The sequence below is a fragment of the Cynoglossus semilaevis genome, chromosome 17 (assembly GCF_000523025.1).
Source record: "Cynoglossus semilaevis isolate Cse_v1.0 chromosome 17, Cse_v1.0, whole genome shotgun sequence".
NCBI classification, from domain to species: domain Eukaryota; kingdom Metazoa; phylum Chordata; class Actinopteri; order Pleuronectiformes; family Cynoglossidae; genus Cynoglossus; species Cynoglossus semilaevis.
The window spans coordinates 14,834,225-14,850,594 of NC_024323.1; the positions used below are offsets into that span (position 1 = coordinate 14,834,225).

Consider the following 16,370-nt stretch of genomic DNA (forward strand, 5'->3'; position numbering starts at 1 on the left):
AGGGGGGCAGAAAAAGAAATGCACAGGACGGAAGATCTAAAATGTCGACAGCCATGCAGTATCCCAGGTAGTACTTTAATTAGTCAGATACTGGTATTTAGAATTTGATTAATAATAAAAAAAAAATCAGTTCCAGGTCTGTCCTTGACCACACCCTCCCTCCACTCCCCATCGGTCTGATTTGAGGAGAGTATTTTCTGCATCCCCACTTTTAGCTTCTGCTGGTGGGAGGGGTCGGGGGTTGGGGGTGACCACCTGACTCTGCACCATATTAACTATAGACCAGCACAGGTCAGGCAGACCAGCAGACAGGAAACGTCCCATCAATGCACTGTTTGTATCAGTGTCATTGGAAAGAACAGATTTATGTCAGGAATATTCTACGCAAAATATATTTAAAAAAAAAAATGTAATCAAATGCGGTATTTTACTGATAATTATATTTGACTTATTTTACTACAGCATGCACACACACACACATATGCATCTGGTTTTTTTTTTTTGTTCTTCTAGTGCAGCAGAGACCCATTAGGTCTCAGGGCTGACTCAGACAGATGGATCTATTTATCCTGTACGTATATAAATAGCCGGCGCTGTACTAGGGCAGTACTAGGTGCTGAGCACCAGCATTTTGTCCTCCGCCTGCCTGTAGAAGGAAATACCATATGGCCTCCTCTTCTAAGGCACCGTCAGCTAATTACCAGCTCTGACTGAACCAGCTGGCCTCCACCTTCACACCGGTCCTGATGGGCCGGGCCGGAGCACGGAGCACCGTCGAGCTGTTTGAATCACGGTTGTGAATCACTATAAAAAAAAAAACAGTAAAGTGACGCTGCCTGTGTCTTAGATCACACATGACTGCACAACAGTCAAGAAACCGAGTTTCCTGTTTTATTTTTTTTAACCTTGAACCTAATGTTTTTAAGGTCGACTCTCGTTGAATCAATTTCTACATGTTTTTGTAGTTTTACGTCTCCACTGATTCTCTCACATTTCTCTGCCCCCTCCTCCTCCTCCTGTCCTGCAGTGGGAATCCCAACAATAAAGTGGTGCGGGGCTGAGGGAGACTACAACGTGATGGTGATGGAGCTGCTGGGTCCCAGCCTGGAAGATCTGTTCAACTTCTGTTCTCGCAAGTTCAGCCTGAAGACAGTCCTGCTGCTGGCTGATCAGATGGTAAAAAAAAAGAATCAAAATTACTGAATTGGTTAGACTTTTGTTTTTTTTTAGCTGACTGAGATCCTCTTCACCTTTTCCCCTCCAGATCAGCCGTATCGAGTACATCCACTCCAAGAACTTCATCCACAGGGACGTAAAGCCTGACAACTTCCTGATGGGTCTGGGTAAGAAGGGAAACCTGGTCTACATCATTGACTTTGGTCTGGCCAAGAAATACCGCGACGCCCGCACGCACCAGCACATCCCCTACCGCGAGAACAAGAACCTGACCGGCACCGCCCGCTACGCATCCATCAACACACACCTGGGCATCGGTGAGCTGCTGTCCACCAACCAGTATGAAGGATGGACCATCTGGAATACAGGGAATTAAGGTTTTTTTTTTTTTAAATTCTGCCCACAGAACAGTCCAGAAGGGACGACCTGGAGTCTCTGGGTTATGTCTTGATGTATTTCAACCTGGGCTCTCTGCCCTGGCAAGGCCTCAAGGCGGCCACCAAACGACAGAAGTACGAACGGATCAGTGAGAAGAAGATGTCCACTCCTATCGAGGTCCTCTGTAAAGGCTACCCCTGTACGTACTCTTTGATTTCCTCGCTCGTCTGAACCCAGATCTTCCTGCTCCTGTTGTTTATGTCGACTTTTTTTTCTTCCTCAGCCGAGTTTGCCACATACTTGAACTTCTGCCGCTCGCTGCGGTTCGACGACAAACCCGATTACTCCTACCTACGCCAGCTCTTCAGGAACCTCTTCCACAGACAGGGCTTCTCCTACGACTACGTCTTCGACTGGAACATGCTCAAATTTGTAAGTTACAGTTCAGTGGCTTAACTAAAGATTTTCACACGTTTTTGAATTCTTTTTATTCTGGAACCTTTTAGCTTAACTTAGCTTAGCTGCTGAAGGTTCTCCTCTGTCTGTCCACCCCCGCCCGCCTGGTGGTCAGGACGTTCTTTGAAGTGGTTTGTGTCCTTGTTATAACTTCCCCTCTGTGCGTCAGGGCGCCAACCGGGCTGCGGAGGACGCGGAGCGGGAGCGCCGGGAGCGAGAAGAGAGGATGAGACACAGCAGGAACCCTGCAGCCAGAGGAATGGCATCAGCCTCAGGGAGAGCCAGGGCGCCTCAGGACGTCACCGCCCCCTCCCCACTCAACCCCACATCACACACAGGTGATCATCTCACACTCTAACACTCTCACACTCGCAGACAGACTTGCGTAACTGCTGCCTGGATTTCAACACTCCGTCTTCAGTTCTGTTTGGTTAAATGACTGGGACAATATTTACACAACTTCAAGTTCAAGTTCTGTGTTTGCTGTGATCACATCTGAAAGTAAATAGTTAAACTACACCTGTCAAACACATTGTCATATTTATTGACTAAATAATTCATTTACGTTTGTTTTTAAAGGTTTGGAGAAAGAGAGGAAAGTGAGCATGCGTCTCCATCGAGGAGCTCCCGTGAACATCTCGTCCTCGGACCTGACAGGACGTCAGGACACTTCCCGCATGTCCACCTCACAGGTACAAACACACACGATGGCACAAAGGGACAAAAATGTTACCAGAGGACACACACTGTTTATTTGAACCGTGTCAACAGAAGACTTTCATTTGTTCTTCATTAAAAAAAAAAAAACACCAACAGGAAGTTCTGCCGCTGAAACAGACTGAATAAACAGGACAGCTTCATCAGGACCAGACTGTCATCACTGTGGTTTATTTAGAAGAAGACACACTTTTGTTTTCACAGACCTACAGCTCCCCATAGGGGTCAAAAGCCAAACAGCAAGTAGTAGACTGAAATGAAGAGGTTTTAGGAAAGTCTCCACTGTTAAAACAAATAACAAAAAAGAAAGAAATCACAAGTTTTAGTTTCAATAAGCAGAGTAATCATTGAAAGAACTCTTAAATGTCGTCACGGTTGAGAGTAGAAAATATCAATACACTGAAATATTGTAAAATTTCCTTTGACAATGTAATGTCAATGTTTTACAGCACTGTAATTTTCTTTTTTTTTTCGCTCCTCTGATTTCAACTCCTCTGATGAATAATAGAAACACAATCATAAACATGTAAATATGCAGAACCAGGACAAAAAAAACTGTTCACACATTTAAGATGTTGGTTAAACCACTGCACAGTGTCAGAGTCGACCAGTCTTAGGTCAAATGTCATGACAGTCCTGCAGTATATCACAGTAGTAGTGATGGTGATGATGATGTCATCAATAACCTGTTCTCTCTGACGTCATCAGGCTCTGTCCCGGGTCACGCCCAGCGGCCTCCAGTCTGCAGCGCCACGGTGAAGTTCTGCCGTTCCCTGCACCATGGAGGCCTCGACACACAGCACACATTCACACATACAAACACACACAGTCAACAACACACAAACACACTCACACACACATGGATAAACAAACAAACACACACACACTGGACTCTTGAGTGATTCGATGGATTATCAACCGATGTCCAAGAGTCCGGCTGCACTTCCTTTGACACGCAGTCTCACCACTAGGGGTGTGTATGAGTGTGTGTGATAGAGAGATGGGGGGGGCAGGGTGGGTGGAGTCAGTCTGGTGGCAGAGTGAGGCCACAGCCTCCTTTCTTCTTCCTTTTCTTTTGACTTGAAGATGTGGAGCCCCCACCACCCACGCCCCCTCCTGGATGTTGATGAGGCCATGGGTCGGGGTCTTTTTTTTCTTATTTTTATTTCTGTCATTGTTCATTGTTTGTTTCTCCGTTTTTTTAAGACGTTGATTTTACCTGTTTTTATCCGTTGTGACTAAACTCCGTCTCCACTGATGACGTGGAACAAGGAGAGCGATGAGTTAAAAAGAAAAAAAAGAGAAAAAAAAAGAGACGGCTTGTGGGACTTTTTAAATTCTTAATCTGTGGAGGCGCTCGAACCATCGCAGCGTTGTTGAAGCACAGTGCCTACGCTCTATGTCTGTCCCCCCTCCTCGAAAAGACTTCTTTATTACCACAAGTAATGTTTTTCTTTTTTTTTAGTTTTTATTTTAGTTGTTAGGGCTTTAAATTCTAGACTAGGGGGCGCCCAACGTTGGTTTTAAGGAGGGGACACAAAATCCTGTTCACGTGTTTTTTCTACAGCTGATCCCAGAGTGTGAGTGTTTCGTCCTCAGGTGCGTGGGAACCAGGCAGCACGTGCGACAGTGTTCTGACGACGGCGCTCTGCCCGTCAGTGAAAAAAAAAAAGCTGTGAATGCCGCGAGCGTGACGTAGTTTGACCGTCTGTGTGGATGAGGTGACGTTTTTGTGCTCGGTGACGTGGGGTTGTTTCTGTGTGTGTTTCTGTCGTAGGATCGTCTGAGCTTCGAGAGGTGTGTTTTCCCATGATGCGCGTGTGCGCTTTACTTTAATGCATAAACACAGGTATGCATACATACATACATACATACACTATATGTACAAAAAATATTGTCTCTTCCAATGTAGTACGTTTCGCTGCAGTTTCCACTTTTCCACAAGACTAGGACAGAGTTGTCAGTTTGCATGATTGTTTTGGAGATGGTCCAGGGGAAGGTCCACAGACCCAACATTTGGCCACACATTTAAGCTAAGTCCGTATTGGGTTTTGTGCTGATACAGTTTTTGACGGTCGCACAAAAGAGTCGGTGACACGTTCTCAAACGACCCAGGTGAAAATGATGTCCACAAGTAACACGACGGGGGCGGGGGGAGGGGGGGATGGACACATGTAAATATATTTAAATCTGGAATCTTTACAGAGGCCCAGAGGGGTGACTGATGATGATGATGATGATGATGATGATGATGAATCCACCCTGGATGCCTGTGTCAATTCTTAATAGTTTGATTGGCTGTGCAGTTCCGAGCAGTTCCACTAGGTGTCTCTCATTGCAAAATTAGTAAATACAGTAAATCAATGATATTTTTCTTTTCTTTTTTTTGTAAAAAGTAACTCAGCACACAAGCATCCAGTGTGGATCCAGCCTGACTGTCCTGGGCATGGTATTGATTATTGATTGATGATTGATCGGTGTCTGTAGGCCAGACAGCACACCATAGAAGAAGAAAAATACACAAAGTTAAATGTGACGTCAGGTTCACTCAGCAGAGTTATTTCTTACCTCCATAGCATCAACAATACCAAAGGTCAAAGGTCAACAGCAGATCTAATGAACATCAAAGTTTGAATAATTGGTCTATAATCATTATCATTATTCCAGTCGACTGTTAATATTGTCTGCGTCAACTCTGTGACTGTAACACGGTGCTGGGTTTAGAAGTGATGTCTTCAGAATCACAGCCTGGTCCAGGAGCAGAACCTGACCCTGACCCTGCAGTGACCCTGACGTAACTCTGCTGTGAAGAGGAACCTTGATTTGAACAGTCAATCAATCCAACGTGAGCGCCATGAAACTTGCAGAGATGTTTTAAGTAGAACTTTCTTGGTCTGGTAGACTAGGTCCAGACTGTTGTAGGCCGTTCTGTGTAGTTAAGGGGGGAGTGAGGGGGAGGGGGTGGTAGTGCTATTTTCTACATGTTTGTTCTTTGGTCATTTATGGGACGTGCCTACTCTGTCGACCACGTCCAAACGAGCTGCTGTTCAGTTTGTGTGGACAGGGGGCGACAGTGTATGATGGACTGGGGTCGGACTTCCTGCCCAGGCAGCTTTTCTTTTTCTTTTTTTCTTTTTAATCCTCTTCACTGGTGGACTCGTTAAACCAACCAAAAAAAAAATAGAAATAACTTATTTGTCTCACTGATAAATGCAACTTTTCATGGGATTTAACAGTCTGGTCTTTTATTTGGTTTGTGTTTTTTTTTTTTTTTCTCCACCAACTGTGCAATTTGTTTTTAACCGTGCAGCGGAGACGCTCACTCATATCTCACAAAGCGTCTCTCGGCTGAGGATCATGGGTAATTCTCGTCTTTCCACTCCCACTTTATGAATTTTGCTCCTCACTTGTAATACCACTGTATTTGTGTATTTTAAAACTGTAAATAAATTAATAAGTACTTGTATTGGTTGTGTTTTTTTTGTTTTGTTTTTTGTTTGCAAATCGAGTTGAAGAACTTTTTTTTTTTTTTTTTTGCAAATCGAGTTGAAGAACCACCATACACTGCTAGTGGACAAATAATGTAAATATCGAATACCGAGGATGGGATTCGAACCCAGGCTCTTTCACTCTTTAACAGAGGTCACCACAGGGGTTAATGGTTTTTACATCAAGTGTTTTTTCTGATACAATCCAGTCTGGAAATAATGGGGATTCGAACCTGAAACCTTCAGCGAACACGGGATCATTAAAATGATTGACAGGCGAAAATGATATATTTGTTTAGTACTGGAACCAGTGACGTCATGTTAAGTTCTGCGGCTTCACCCTTGCATTAGCTTAGCATGAATTATTCTTTATTATTGTTTATTATTCACAGTCTGTAGCACTAAGACCCAGCAGCACCGTGGATCTCTTCCTCCTCCTCCCTCTCCTCCTCCTCCCTCCTCGTGTACTGTGATGAGCTGCTGCAGGCGGACGTGCAGACAGGAGACGCTGCTCCGCTGCTGTGGCTGAAGCAGAGGCATCAGCAGCATCAGCAGCGTCAGCAGCAGCATCATCGGCCGGTAAGTGACTCAACAGCTGTTACCGACATGATCGATATACCGACCGGCTTCACACACACACACACACATTGGTCATCGTTAACTGGATACTCACGCATAATCAATAATTTACACAACATTAGTACTTCTACTGCACAGTACATTAGTACTACTGGACAGTACATTAGTACTTCTATTGGACTGTGTACTATCGAGTACTTCAGGTCATTTAACACGTTCATTTCTGCCACGCGGTGAGGGCAGTAAAATACTTTTGACATAAAGTGCGCATCCATATGACCATGCTCTGCTCTCAGGACGGACGTGACGTGACGACAAGTGACGTCAAATTACCTGCAACAAGTTAGTACTTGCTGTACCGTCGCTATAACAGGACTCCGTTTATATAATGGACTCCAGTTGGGTTCCTAACCTGGTGGTTTACACTTAATAAAGTGAGAGGAGGATGTCGTGACCAGAGTATAGATAAGATAAGATAAAAAAATGTAAAAAGCAAATATTTAAAAAAGAAAATTGTATTTATGAGAGATCAATAAAATAAATCATTAAATGTTTATTATAATGAACATATGCTGCAGTCTTAGTGTAAATAAGAACAGTCAGTCAGTCAGTCAGACAGTCAGTCAGTCAGTCAGTCAGTCAGTTTGTTTTCCTAATCAGCTTATTCTGTCCACTAGCGTTAGAGGAACGTCTGTAGATAGTTCTAAAATAGCGGTAAGTCGTTATCGGACACAAGATCCTTTTAAGATTGTGGCCAAACGATGGCGACACGTCCAGGTGTTAAAATGCTATTAATTTAGCCATGCTAACAATATTATTAATATCATTATATTTCATTAAAGCACAGAGTTTGTTTGTTTTTTTTTACCCATTTTAAAAACGATGACTGGGCGTTTGTGTGCAGTTTGTGTTGAGTTGTTTGTTTGGACCAGAGTCTTTCTTCCAAGGAGAACTCCAGGTCAGATGGATGAAAGATATTAATGTTCCACACAGTCCAGACAGTAACACCAACCATGAGGTGGAGGGTGTAATAATGCAGCTTATTTCCCCTGACGTGGGGTAGAACACGGGGGGCGGGGGAGTTTCCGAGGCCTGCAGTCGTTTGAGTTTTTACTGCTGTTTCCTAGAAGAGCAGTTCACTTCAGTCTGGAATTGTTTTGTTTTGGAGTCGTAAACTCTCAACTGTTTTGTCTTTAAAATGTGCACAACTGGTGTGAATTTAAGTGTGAATACTTGTCTGTGATGGACGTCACCCTGGTGTCACCCCGGTGTCACCCTGGTGTCACCCATTGCTTTTCCTTCTATTAGAAATCAGAAGTCAACATGGGAGGCGTGGCCCTGGACGTGGACGCAGGCACAGTGAAGGCCCCAGATGGAGGGTGGGGGTGGGCGGTGCTGGCCGGCTGTTTCGTCATCACAGGTTTCTCCTACGCGTTCCCAAAGGCCGTCAGTGTCTTTTTTAAAGAGCTGATCCACGAATTCGGAGTGGGCTACAGCGACACCGCCTGGATCTCCTCCATACTGCTGGCCATGCTGTACGGCACAGGTGGGCTGCTGCACTGAAGTCCTGTGGTCTGACGATCCAGGCTTTTATATCAAACAGGAATGAAATCCTGCTTCCTGATTGGATCAGATTTCTTGTGCGGTTGCCAGATCAAGGTCTAATGAAAATCTGTTTTTTTCTCAGGTCCTCTCTGCAGTATCCTGGTGAACCGCTTCGGCTGTCGACCCGTGATGATGGTGGGTGGGCTCTTCGCCTCCCTAGGAATGATCCTGGCATCCTTCTCTACCAGCATCATCCACATCTACCTCTGCACAGGGGTTATTACAGGTCAGACTGGAGGCTCCGCCCCCTTCCTATCTGACATTCTGAGACATATCATATAATGTCATGGCCGCCCAGCAGTAACGTCGCGGGCCCCCTCAGGGCCACGGACCCTGTGTTGATGAACTCTGACTTGTTGTAACGTGACCCTGTGTAAATGTCCTCGTCCTCCGCTGCAGGTCTGGGTTTAGCCCTGAACTTCCAGCCGTCTCTGATTATGCTCAACCGTTACTTCAACGAGAAGCGTCCTCTGGCCAATGGGCTGTCAGCAGCCGGCAGCCCCGTGGCTCTCTGCTGCCTCTCCCCGCTGGGTCAGGTCCTGCAGTACCACTACGGGTGGAGGGGGGGCTTCCTCATTTTGGGTGGCCTTCTGCTCAACTGCTGCGTATGCGGGGCTCTGATGAAACCACTGGAGGCGCCCAAGAGCCTCAGAGATGTTGAAAAGAAGACGGAGCAGGAGACGCAGAAGAAGAGCAAGCCCAGAGCCAAACTCTTGGACTTCTCCGTCTTTAAGGACCGTGGTTTCGTCATCTACACGGTGGCCGCTTCCATCATGGTGCTGGGACTGTTTGTGCCGCCGGTGTTTATCGTCAGCTACGCCAAGGAGCTGGGGAACGAAGACACCAAGTCGGCGCTGCTGCTCACCATCCTGGGGTTCATCGACATCTTCGCTCGACCCACGTGTGGTGTGATCGCCGGGCTGAAGTGGGTTCGACCTCGCTGCGTCTACCTCTTCAGCTTCGCCATGATTTTCAACGGAATCACTGACCTGATTGGGTCTCAGGTGAGCGACACCTGCTGGTCGGAACTGAAAGAAACAACTTCAGTTCAACTTCTAACCTTCAATGTGTTGAACATTGGTTAAAAGCAGCGGACAGTGTTTTCAATTTAAATGCTGGTGTAAAAGCTCCGCTCACTTTCTGTTCATCTGTGTTAACTCTTCATTTAACAACCTTTTATTTAATATTTTTATTATTTGACTTCAGGCCCACAACTATGAAACCCTGGTGGTCTTCTGCATCTTCTTTGGCATCTCCTACGGCATGGTGGGGGCGCTGCAGTTTGAGGTCCTCATGACAATCGTTGGCACTGAAAAGTTCTCCAGTGCCATCGGCCTGGTCCTGCTCATGGAGGCCATGGCTGTGCTGGTGGGACCACCTGGTGCAGGTCAGTCAACGCAGAGACTGAGGGAGGACGCACAGGGACGGGGGGGCCGAGGGGGGATCATCAATGGCGTTCTTGACACTGTGGAGGAACAGTTCTGTAGCAGTCATGCAAATATTCAAATATTCAAATATTCAAATATTCAAATGTTCTTTTCAGCAGAAATGTTTCACCAATCATAAAAAAGCAGACATGATGCAAATATCAGTAGATGACATGTGTCTGTAATTTTTTTATTTTATTTTTTTTTCAGGTCGGCTCTTGGACGCCACCAAGAACTACACATTTGTCTTCCTGCTAGCAGGAAGTGAGGTCGTTCTCTCAGCCCTGGTTCTGGCCACCTGTAACTTCTTCTTTATTAAAAAGACGTCCTCGGCGCCGGAGGAAACCGTCCAGGATGTCTCCTTGACGGCTGCACCCGAGGCCCAGGCGCTCAGGAAGGACGGGGAGCTGAGCGATCAAGAGGAGAAGGGAGCAAGGGAGGAGCAGGAGAAGGAGACAGAGAAAGACGAGGGGGAGGAGGAGGAAGTACCTGAGGTCAGACCAGAGAGCGTGGAGGTGGACTCACAGGAAGTGGAACGGTTCCTGAAGGAGCCGCAGCAGAATGGGGACGTGGCCGTCAATCCTGAGACGTGTCTGTGAGCAGAGGACGGAAGGAGACAGACGGTTGACACTGGACCAACTGACAGCACTGCCCTGGGTTTAAGAGTTGGTACAAGTTAATGGATTAGTTTTGATGTAGACACCAGCGACACCTGTTGGCAATAATCTGTAATCTGAAGTAACGACTAATAATACTGATAATACTGCTGCAAATAACAGCAACAACAAAGGTAATAATAACAATATTTATTTTTATAATCATAATATTTATTATTATTGATGTTATTATTATAATTAATAATTATGTGATTTATTTTAGAGTCTACATATATTTTTTTCTAAATTAACGAAGAGAGTTTTACTGAAGGGAGCTGAGGTTTGATCATGATTATTTAACATATTATTAATGTGCGTTATTAATATAAAGTGTGTGACCCTGACGTGCAGTAGAGACAAGACTATAATCACTAACAGAAGAACCGCAAATCTGCAAAGATATATGTTATTTAAGCAATATTTATATATTTTGGATTTATCAGTACGGAGCCCCTAGAGGGAGCCATGTCCCTCTAGGGGCTCCGTACGACCGACTCGTACCAGCAACTGGTGGTTGCATGCTGATAAATGTTGATCATATTTACTTTTATCTGCTATGTAGATGATTTGAATAATTTAAAGGTACATTCCGTAAGATTCAGAAAATTGAAATTATTTTACTTTTTATTTGTACTGGTAAAATGCAATATACATATATTTAAGAGCAAATTTGTTTTTCATTAGCCTTCACTGACTATATATATATATATATATATAATATTTTTCAAGGCTTTTTAAAGCTTTTATAACTAAAACCTACCTACTTTTAATCAGCTTTTATAACTAAAACCTACCTACTTGGACAGAATTAATGGAGCACTTCACCACTAGATGTTGCTAGATCACGCACAGTGTACCTTTATGTTTCAGACCTGTGCTTCTCAGGCTTTCTTCACTACAGTACGTCCAAAAATACTTTTTTAACATTGATGCAAACATCACAGTGTAGTAGAACCAGGGTGTTAATGTGGGACCAGTGTTGGGATCTGGACCAAGAGATTCTATTGTTCTGACTGACTGGGTCGATAACTCCGTCACTAATGGCCATGTAAACTCAGAAATATTCTAGTACTGAGTACTGTTTTGCACAATAGAAAATAACGCGTCTTTCTGGCGTATTTCTTTTTCTTGTCAACACTGCACTGTGTTTGACAGTAATCATTAGTTTCTGCAGCTTTTTCTTTTCTCTCTCATCAAGCTGCTGTATAATCAGTGTTCTCTCAGTGACAGAGAGAAACGTCAATGAAACACAAATAGAACTCAGTAACCGGGGTGACAGGCATTGATTGGCTGTCGTTGTTTGTGTTTGTGTCTTTTTGTTTCCTGATCGTGAACAGTGTCCAGATGTTATTCGTGCGTCTGTTTTTATCACCATGTTCCGCATGGTTGTGATATTATAAGGGATAGACTGTGAAAAAAGCACTTCAGTGTTTTGTATTTGATTGTGTCTAAATGTTAAATGGAACTACTGTATACTCTGGATGTCGACAGTTTTCATGTGACCCCTGACAGCACAAAGGCCAGTAGGTTTGGACCAAAGGAAGTAAAGAGACGTTGGCATAAATGATGTCTGAATTCACTGAGAGCAGAAAAATAATGTTTAATCCATGAGAAACACTTTAGACCAAAACATCACGGATTGATATTTTTGTTTGTGACAGAATATTCTTTTTTTCAGTCCCGAGTCATTGTACAGATTATCAAAACAATACTACTGAGCTAATGGAGTATTTTAATCCTGACCATCTTCTTCTTTCATCACTCAGTGTTCTCTAAAGTCTTAAAGTTGTGATCCTGACCATCTTCTTCTTTCATCACTATTACATCTGTATTACATGTGTGAATGTGAAGTAACAGCAATAAAGGACGTGTTTATGTAAACTCTGGTTCAGACGATCGTTTATTTACATTTCTAAACATGTTTTTATCGCCAATGATTGACGTCAGTCACTGCTAGCTTCCCAACAGCCCAGTTTGTTCATTAGCATTAGCACATATTTACGTGGCCACGTCACGCAACACTTTAATATAATTGGCTGACAGTCGGGCAGATGTACCTAATGAATTGGCCGACAACTATAAGATTCTGAATTAAATTTTTAAGTTTCGTAATGTTGGGTTCTTTTGCTGACGCACTATGACAAACGTCCTGTAGGGAGCAGCAACACGAACGTGCTCAATCTATACCATTGACAGCAACAACAGAGCGAGAGAACAGGCGCTAAGGATCATGGGTAATTTCTAAGTGAAGTCTGAGTAAATGTGGAACTCATGTATTCCTCTGTAAACTGTGGCGAGTCACGCACGCGCTTCGCGGGAGTCTGGATTTGATTCGTTCTGGTTCTGTTGGACCGCGCACACTGACGTCACTTGAAAACGGCGGTTCTTCGTTGGTATTGGATTTTAATCTCGCACTGTTACAGGTGAAACTTAGATTATCTGTGTATTTATTGATGACTGAATTAAGTTCGTTAGGTCAGCCACATCATTGTGTTGGGTTTAAAACGCTGTCATGTACTGACAGTACCGACCGTGTACTGCTGTATCACGTGCCTTTTTTTCCTTTGCTAGCTAACAGCTCTCACATGCAGTTAAACCGGTGAAATGCTAATAACAGTAGCTGTCAACATTGCTGCCGACGTTTCACAACTCCAAAATAACCCGATTTGTTCAAGATATTTTAGATATGTTTTATGAATGATTTGTTTTCCTGCTGTACTTGTAGTAGAACCGGTAGAAACTGACATTTAAAAGAAATGTTGATGTTCTTTTAAAGAAAACTTTATTTTTTTCACTAAGCAGCATGTAGCGCTTTCTTCCTCCTCAGCAGCAGGGGGTGCCATACACAAAGTTTAAATGCACCGGTCCCCAGAGTTTTCTGTTACAATGTTATTGTAAACTTGAATACAACTATTATCGGGGTTTTTTTAGGTCGGTGACGAATGATTTTAGCTCTATTATGACAAGACCTATCTACAGTACAGTTATTTATATTTTTAATTCTTGTCCCTGATTCAAATGGAACAGAATCTATTCTTCTTAATCCTGACTTGGATCTTTGGAACTTTTGCTCAGAGATGGCAAAGCTGCAGGGCTTTCAGTTCTGGAATGAGACCCTGAACTGTGCTCGCTTCGTGGTGGCCCCCATGGTGGACCAGAGTGAGCTGGCCTGGCGCCTGCTTAGCCGCAGACATGGCGCCCATCTCTGCTACACTCCCATGCTGCACGCCCAGGTGTTCGTCCGTGACGCCAACTACAGGCGAGAAAACCTTTACAACGAGGTTTGTAATGAAGACAGACCTCTAATAACCCAGGTGAGGAGCAGGAGGAGCAGGAGAGCGAGTGAGGTTTTAATGGTGTAACCTTTGATCCGTATGTTGGATGTGAACCACAGTTTTCCTGCTTCTGTGTCAGTTTTGTGCCAACGATCCTAAAGTGTTCGTGGAGGCCGCCCTGCTCGCTCAGGACTACTGCGACGCCATCGACCTCAACCTGGGCTGTCCTCAGATGATTGCAAAAAGAGGTACATGCACCACATCAACGTCTGGAAATATTTCTTTCAATAATATTAAATCAGAACGTGACGACGTTTACAGTCCACTTCCTGTTTTGAAGGACACTACGGAGCGTTCTTACAAGACGAGTGGGAGCTGCTGGAGAAAATGAGTAAATATTTTTAGAAATGAAGTCATTCAGCATCAAAGTAGTTCTTTTTTTTTTTACCCCTGTGACATGTGCGTTCCTGTTCACAGTCCGGTTGGCCAATGAGAAGCTCTCGGTTCCCATCACCTGTAAAATTCGTGTTTTCAAGGAGATTGAAAAAACGGTGTCGTACGCACAGATCCTGGAGAAAGCTGGATGTCAGGTAGAATCTTCTAGAAAAGTACATCATGTCTGTCCACTCTGTGATGACCTACATTATAGAGACATATTTTTAGAACCCTGTTTTGTCAGACAAAGATGCACATTTCTATATAACTTTATAGATAATTTTTAAAATACATTTTATTCCAGCTCTAATTGCGTTTGTTGATAATTATGTCAGAAAGATAACGGTCCGATGAGTGTTGAATGTGTTTGTTTATGTTATGTTTCCGTCTCTTTCCCAGCTGCTGACAGTTCACGGCAGAACCAAAGACCAGAAAGGACCGCTGACGGGAATCGCCAGTTGGGAGCACATCAAGGCAGTACGGTCAGCTGACGTCACCTGTGCTATTAAAAATATTTACCTAATGACATAAACGATATATATAGATATACACTGTAAAGATTAGCTTTAGTACAGTACAACTGCAGGAATATTGGACTGGGAATTGTTGATAAAAAATGTACAAACTGATGATGTTGTCGCTCTGACAGTGAAGAGTTGTGTTTTTTTTTTTTTTACTGACTTGTTTTTCCAGGAAGGCGGTCAGTATTCCAGTGTTCGCCAACGGCAACATTCACCACCTGAGTGACGTGGAGCGATGTATCCAGGAGACTGGGGTCCAGGGTGTGATGAGTGCAGGTGGGTGGAGGTCTGTGTGATGCTGTCAGGGGTTTCCTCTTAGATAATTAGAGTGTGTTTTTTTTGTTTTCAATGTCAGAGGGGAACCTTCACAACCCAGCACTGTTTGAAGGCCGCAGCCCCCCCGTGTGGGAGATGGCTGAGGAGTACCTGGAGCTGGTGAGGCAGTTCCCCCCCTGCAGCCTGTCCTTTCCACGAGCCCATCTGTTCAAGCTGTGGCACCACACGTACGTCCTGTTCTGACGGAACTCTTATTCTGTCAGATTTGAGATCCACATTCTCATTTGAAAAACAGGACCTGGTCCTGGTCCAGGTCCTGGTCCAGTGAGTGACGTCCTGGTCCTGGTCCTGGTCCAGTGACTGAAATGTGTCTTTGACAACAGGCTGCAGATCCACCAGGACCTGAGGGAGGAGCTGGCCAAGGCCAAGAACCTCGAAGGTTTGGCCGACATCAGCAAAAAGCTGAGAGTCAGATGTGAGGTAAAAAAATAAAGAATCGACCAAAGAGACCAGTGACATGAAGGACTTAAAAACTGTAAAACCCTGTTGGTGTCTGTGGAACCAGTTCTTCCCACGTTCTGTTCCACCACCTGAAAGTCTCTTAGCCTAAGTAGGGACCTGACAACTGGGTTTAATAGGGGCTAACGACCAACGTTTTTAGGCACATACCGCCACCTACTGTACGAGTGTGTCATGGTATGAACAGTGACTTTATGAGAATTTTTATTTCATCTGATGCAGATTTGTATCAGTCTGTAGTTGAGAAGAATATATCACTCCTAGTAGGAAAGTCTCATTTGAATTCTTTGGACTTTTCTTTGTGTTTTCACAGGAGGAAATCTCCAGAGGAAAAGATGGAGAAGAGAAGGAGAGCAGCCTCCCCCTCCCTCACTGGATCTGCCAGCCCTACGTCAGACCAGTGTGAGTCACTGACGCCGTCACTCACATGAGGTTCTGTCCTGACCAGAGAGTCGGGGTACGAAATATCTGACCTTCCTGATCTGATCCACTCTCCGCAGGCCAAAAGAACCTGCTGTCAATGGTAACGGCCAGAGGTCAGAGGTCAAGAAGCCCGTGTGTCAGAAGAGACCACTGGAAGACCCCGACGGGTCTGCGGACATGCTCTCCAAAAACAAGCTGAAGAAAAGGTCCCGCAACCCCAACAAGAACTTCTGTCCTGAGCAGAAACGTGAGTCGGACCCTCCCTGGACCTCCACCCCCATTTTTGACAACTGTGTTTTTAATTTTCTATCAAAAAATGAAAAAAAAAATTGTTTTTTTTTTTCATCAGCAAAGTACATCAAGTGTGAGCAGTGTGGAAACCCCAAGGTAGGCAGTACACGTGTAATACTGCAGTATCAAACAGCAGGAAGTCGTTTGT

The 16,370-nt window shown here is 44.4% G+C and overlaps 3 protein-coding genes across 4 annotated transcripts in view; all 3 read left to right on the forward strand.

Moving 5' to 3' along the window:
• The window catches only part of csnk1da (casein kinase 1, delta a), a 12,169-nt gene extending 5,976 nt beyond the window's left edge, over window positions 1-6,193 (forward strand). Inside the window, exons 4-10 of the mRNA XM_008330601.3 lie at window positions 1,028-1,176; window positions 1,265-1,493; window positions 1,583-1,753; window positions 1,838-1,986; window positions 2,180-2,348; window positions 2,590-2,702; window positions 3,436-6,193. Coding sequence (XP_008328823.1) covers window positions 1,028-1,176; window positions 1,265-1,493; window positions 1,583-1,753; window positions 1,838-1,986; window positions 2,180-2,348; window positions 2,590-2,702; window positions 3,436-3,486 — 1,031 coding nt within the window. The 3' untranslated portion in view covers window positions 3,487-6,193. The remainder of the gene's footprint in view (window positions 1-1,027; window positions 1,177-1,264; window positions 1,494-1,582; window positions 1,754-1,837; window positions 1,987-2,179; window positions 2,349-2,589; window positions 2,703-3,435) is intronic.
• Window positions 6,194-6,251: 58 nt separating this feature from the next.
• LOC103393589 (monocarboxylate transporter 4-like) lies at window positions 6,252-10,594 on the forward strand. Of its 2 annotated transcripts, XM_008330600.3 has the most exons (6): window positions 6,252-6,794; window positions 8,103-8,340; window positions 8,482-8,625; window positions 8,799-9,403; window positions 9,606-9,786; window positions 10,037-10,425. In XM_008330600.3, exons 2-6 carry the CDS (start codon window positions 8,118-8,120, stop codon window positions 10,423-10,425), a joined length of 1,542 nt encoding a protein of 513 aa, XP_008328822.1. In that variant the 5' UTR covers window positions 6,252-6,794; window positions 8,103-8,117. The 2 variants fall into 2 exon arrangements, with proteins under 2 accessions (XP_008328822.1, XP_024920236.1); XM_025064468.1 differs by lacking the exon at window positions 6,252-6,794 and having other exon boundaries at window positions 8,118-8,340; window positions 10,037-10,594.
• A 2,081-nt stretch (window positions 10,595-12,675) lies between these two features.
• dus1l (dihydrouridine synthase 1-like (S. cerevisiae)) overlaps window positions 12,676-16,370 on the forward strand; it is a 5,700-nt gene continuing 2,005 nt past the window's right edge. Inside the window, exons 1-12 of the mRNA XM_025064547.1 lie at window positions 12,676-12,905; window positions 13,558-13,796; window positions 13,897-14,005; window positions 14,098-14,148; window positions 14,235-14,347; window positions 14,592-14,674; window positions 14,886-14,989; window positions 15,069-15,216; window positions 15,373-15,469; window positions 15,822-15,910; window positions 16,009-16,178; window positions 16,281-16,368. Of these exons, the coding sequence (XP_024920315.1) occupies window positions 13,560-13,796; window positions 13,897-14,005; window positions 14,098-14,148; window positions 14,235-14,347; window positions 14,592-14,674; window positions 14,886-14,989; window positions 15,069-15,216; window positions 15,373-15,469; window positions 15,822-15,910; window positions 16,009-16,178; window positions 16,281-16,368 (1,289 nt within the window). The 5' untranslated portion in view covers window positions 12,676-12,905; window positions 13,558-13,559. The remainder of the gene's footprint in view (window positions 12,906-13,557; window positions 13,797-13,896; window positions 14,006-14,097; window positions 14,149-14,234; window positions 14,348-14,591; window positions 14,675-14,885; window positions 14,990-15,068; window positions 15,217-15,372; window positions 15,470-15,821; window positions 15,911-16,008; window positions 16,179-16,280; window positions 16,369-16,370) is intronic.

What these genes read in the sequence shown, in the direction of transcription:
- LOC103393589 (XM_008330600.3), top strand. Translation starts at nt 8,118, where the DNA reads ATGGGAGGCGTGGCCCTGGACGTGGACGCAGGCACAGTGAAGGCCCCA. An exon ending in GGCCATGCTGTACGGCACAG is followed by an intron (nt 8,341 to 8,481) that starts GTGGGCTGCTGC and finishes TTTTTTTCTCAG; the next exon opens with GTCCTCTCTGCAGTATCCTG. An exon ending in GGTGGGACCACCTGGTGCAG is followed by an intron (nt 9,787 to 10,036) that starts GTCAGTCAACGC and finishes TTTTTTTTTCAG; the next exon opens with GTCGGCTCTTGGACGCCACC.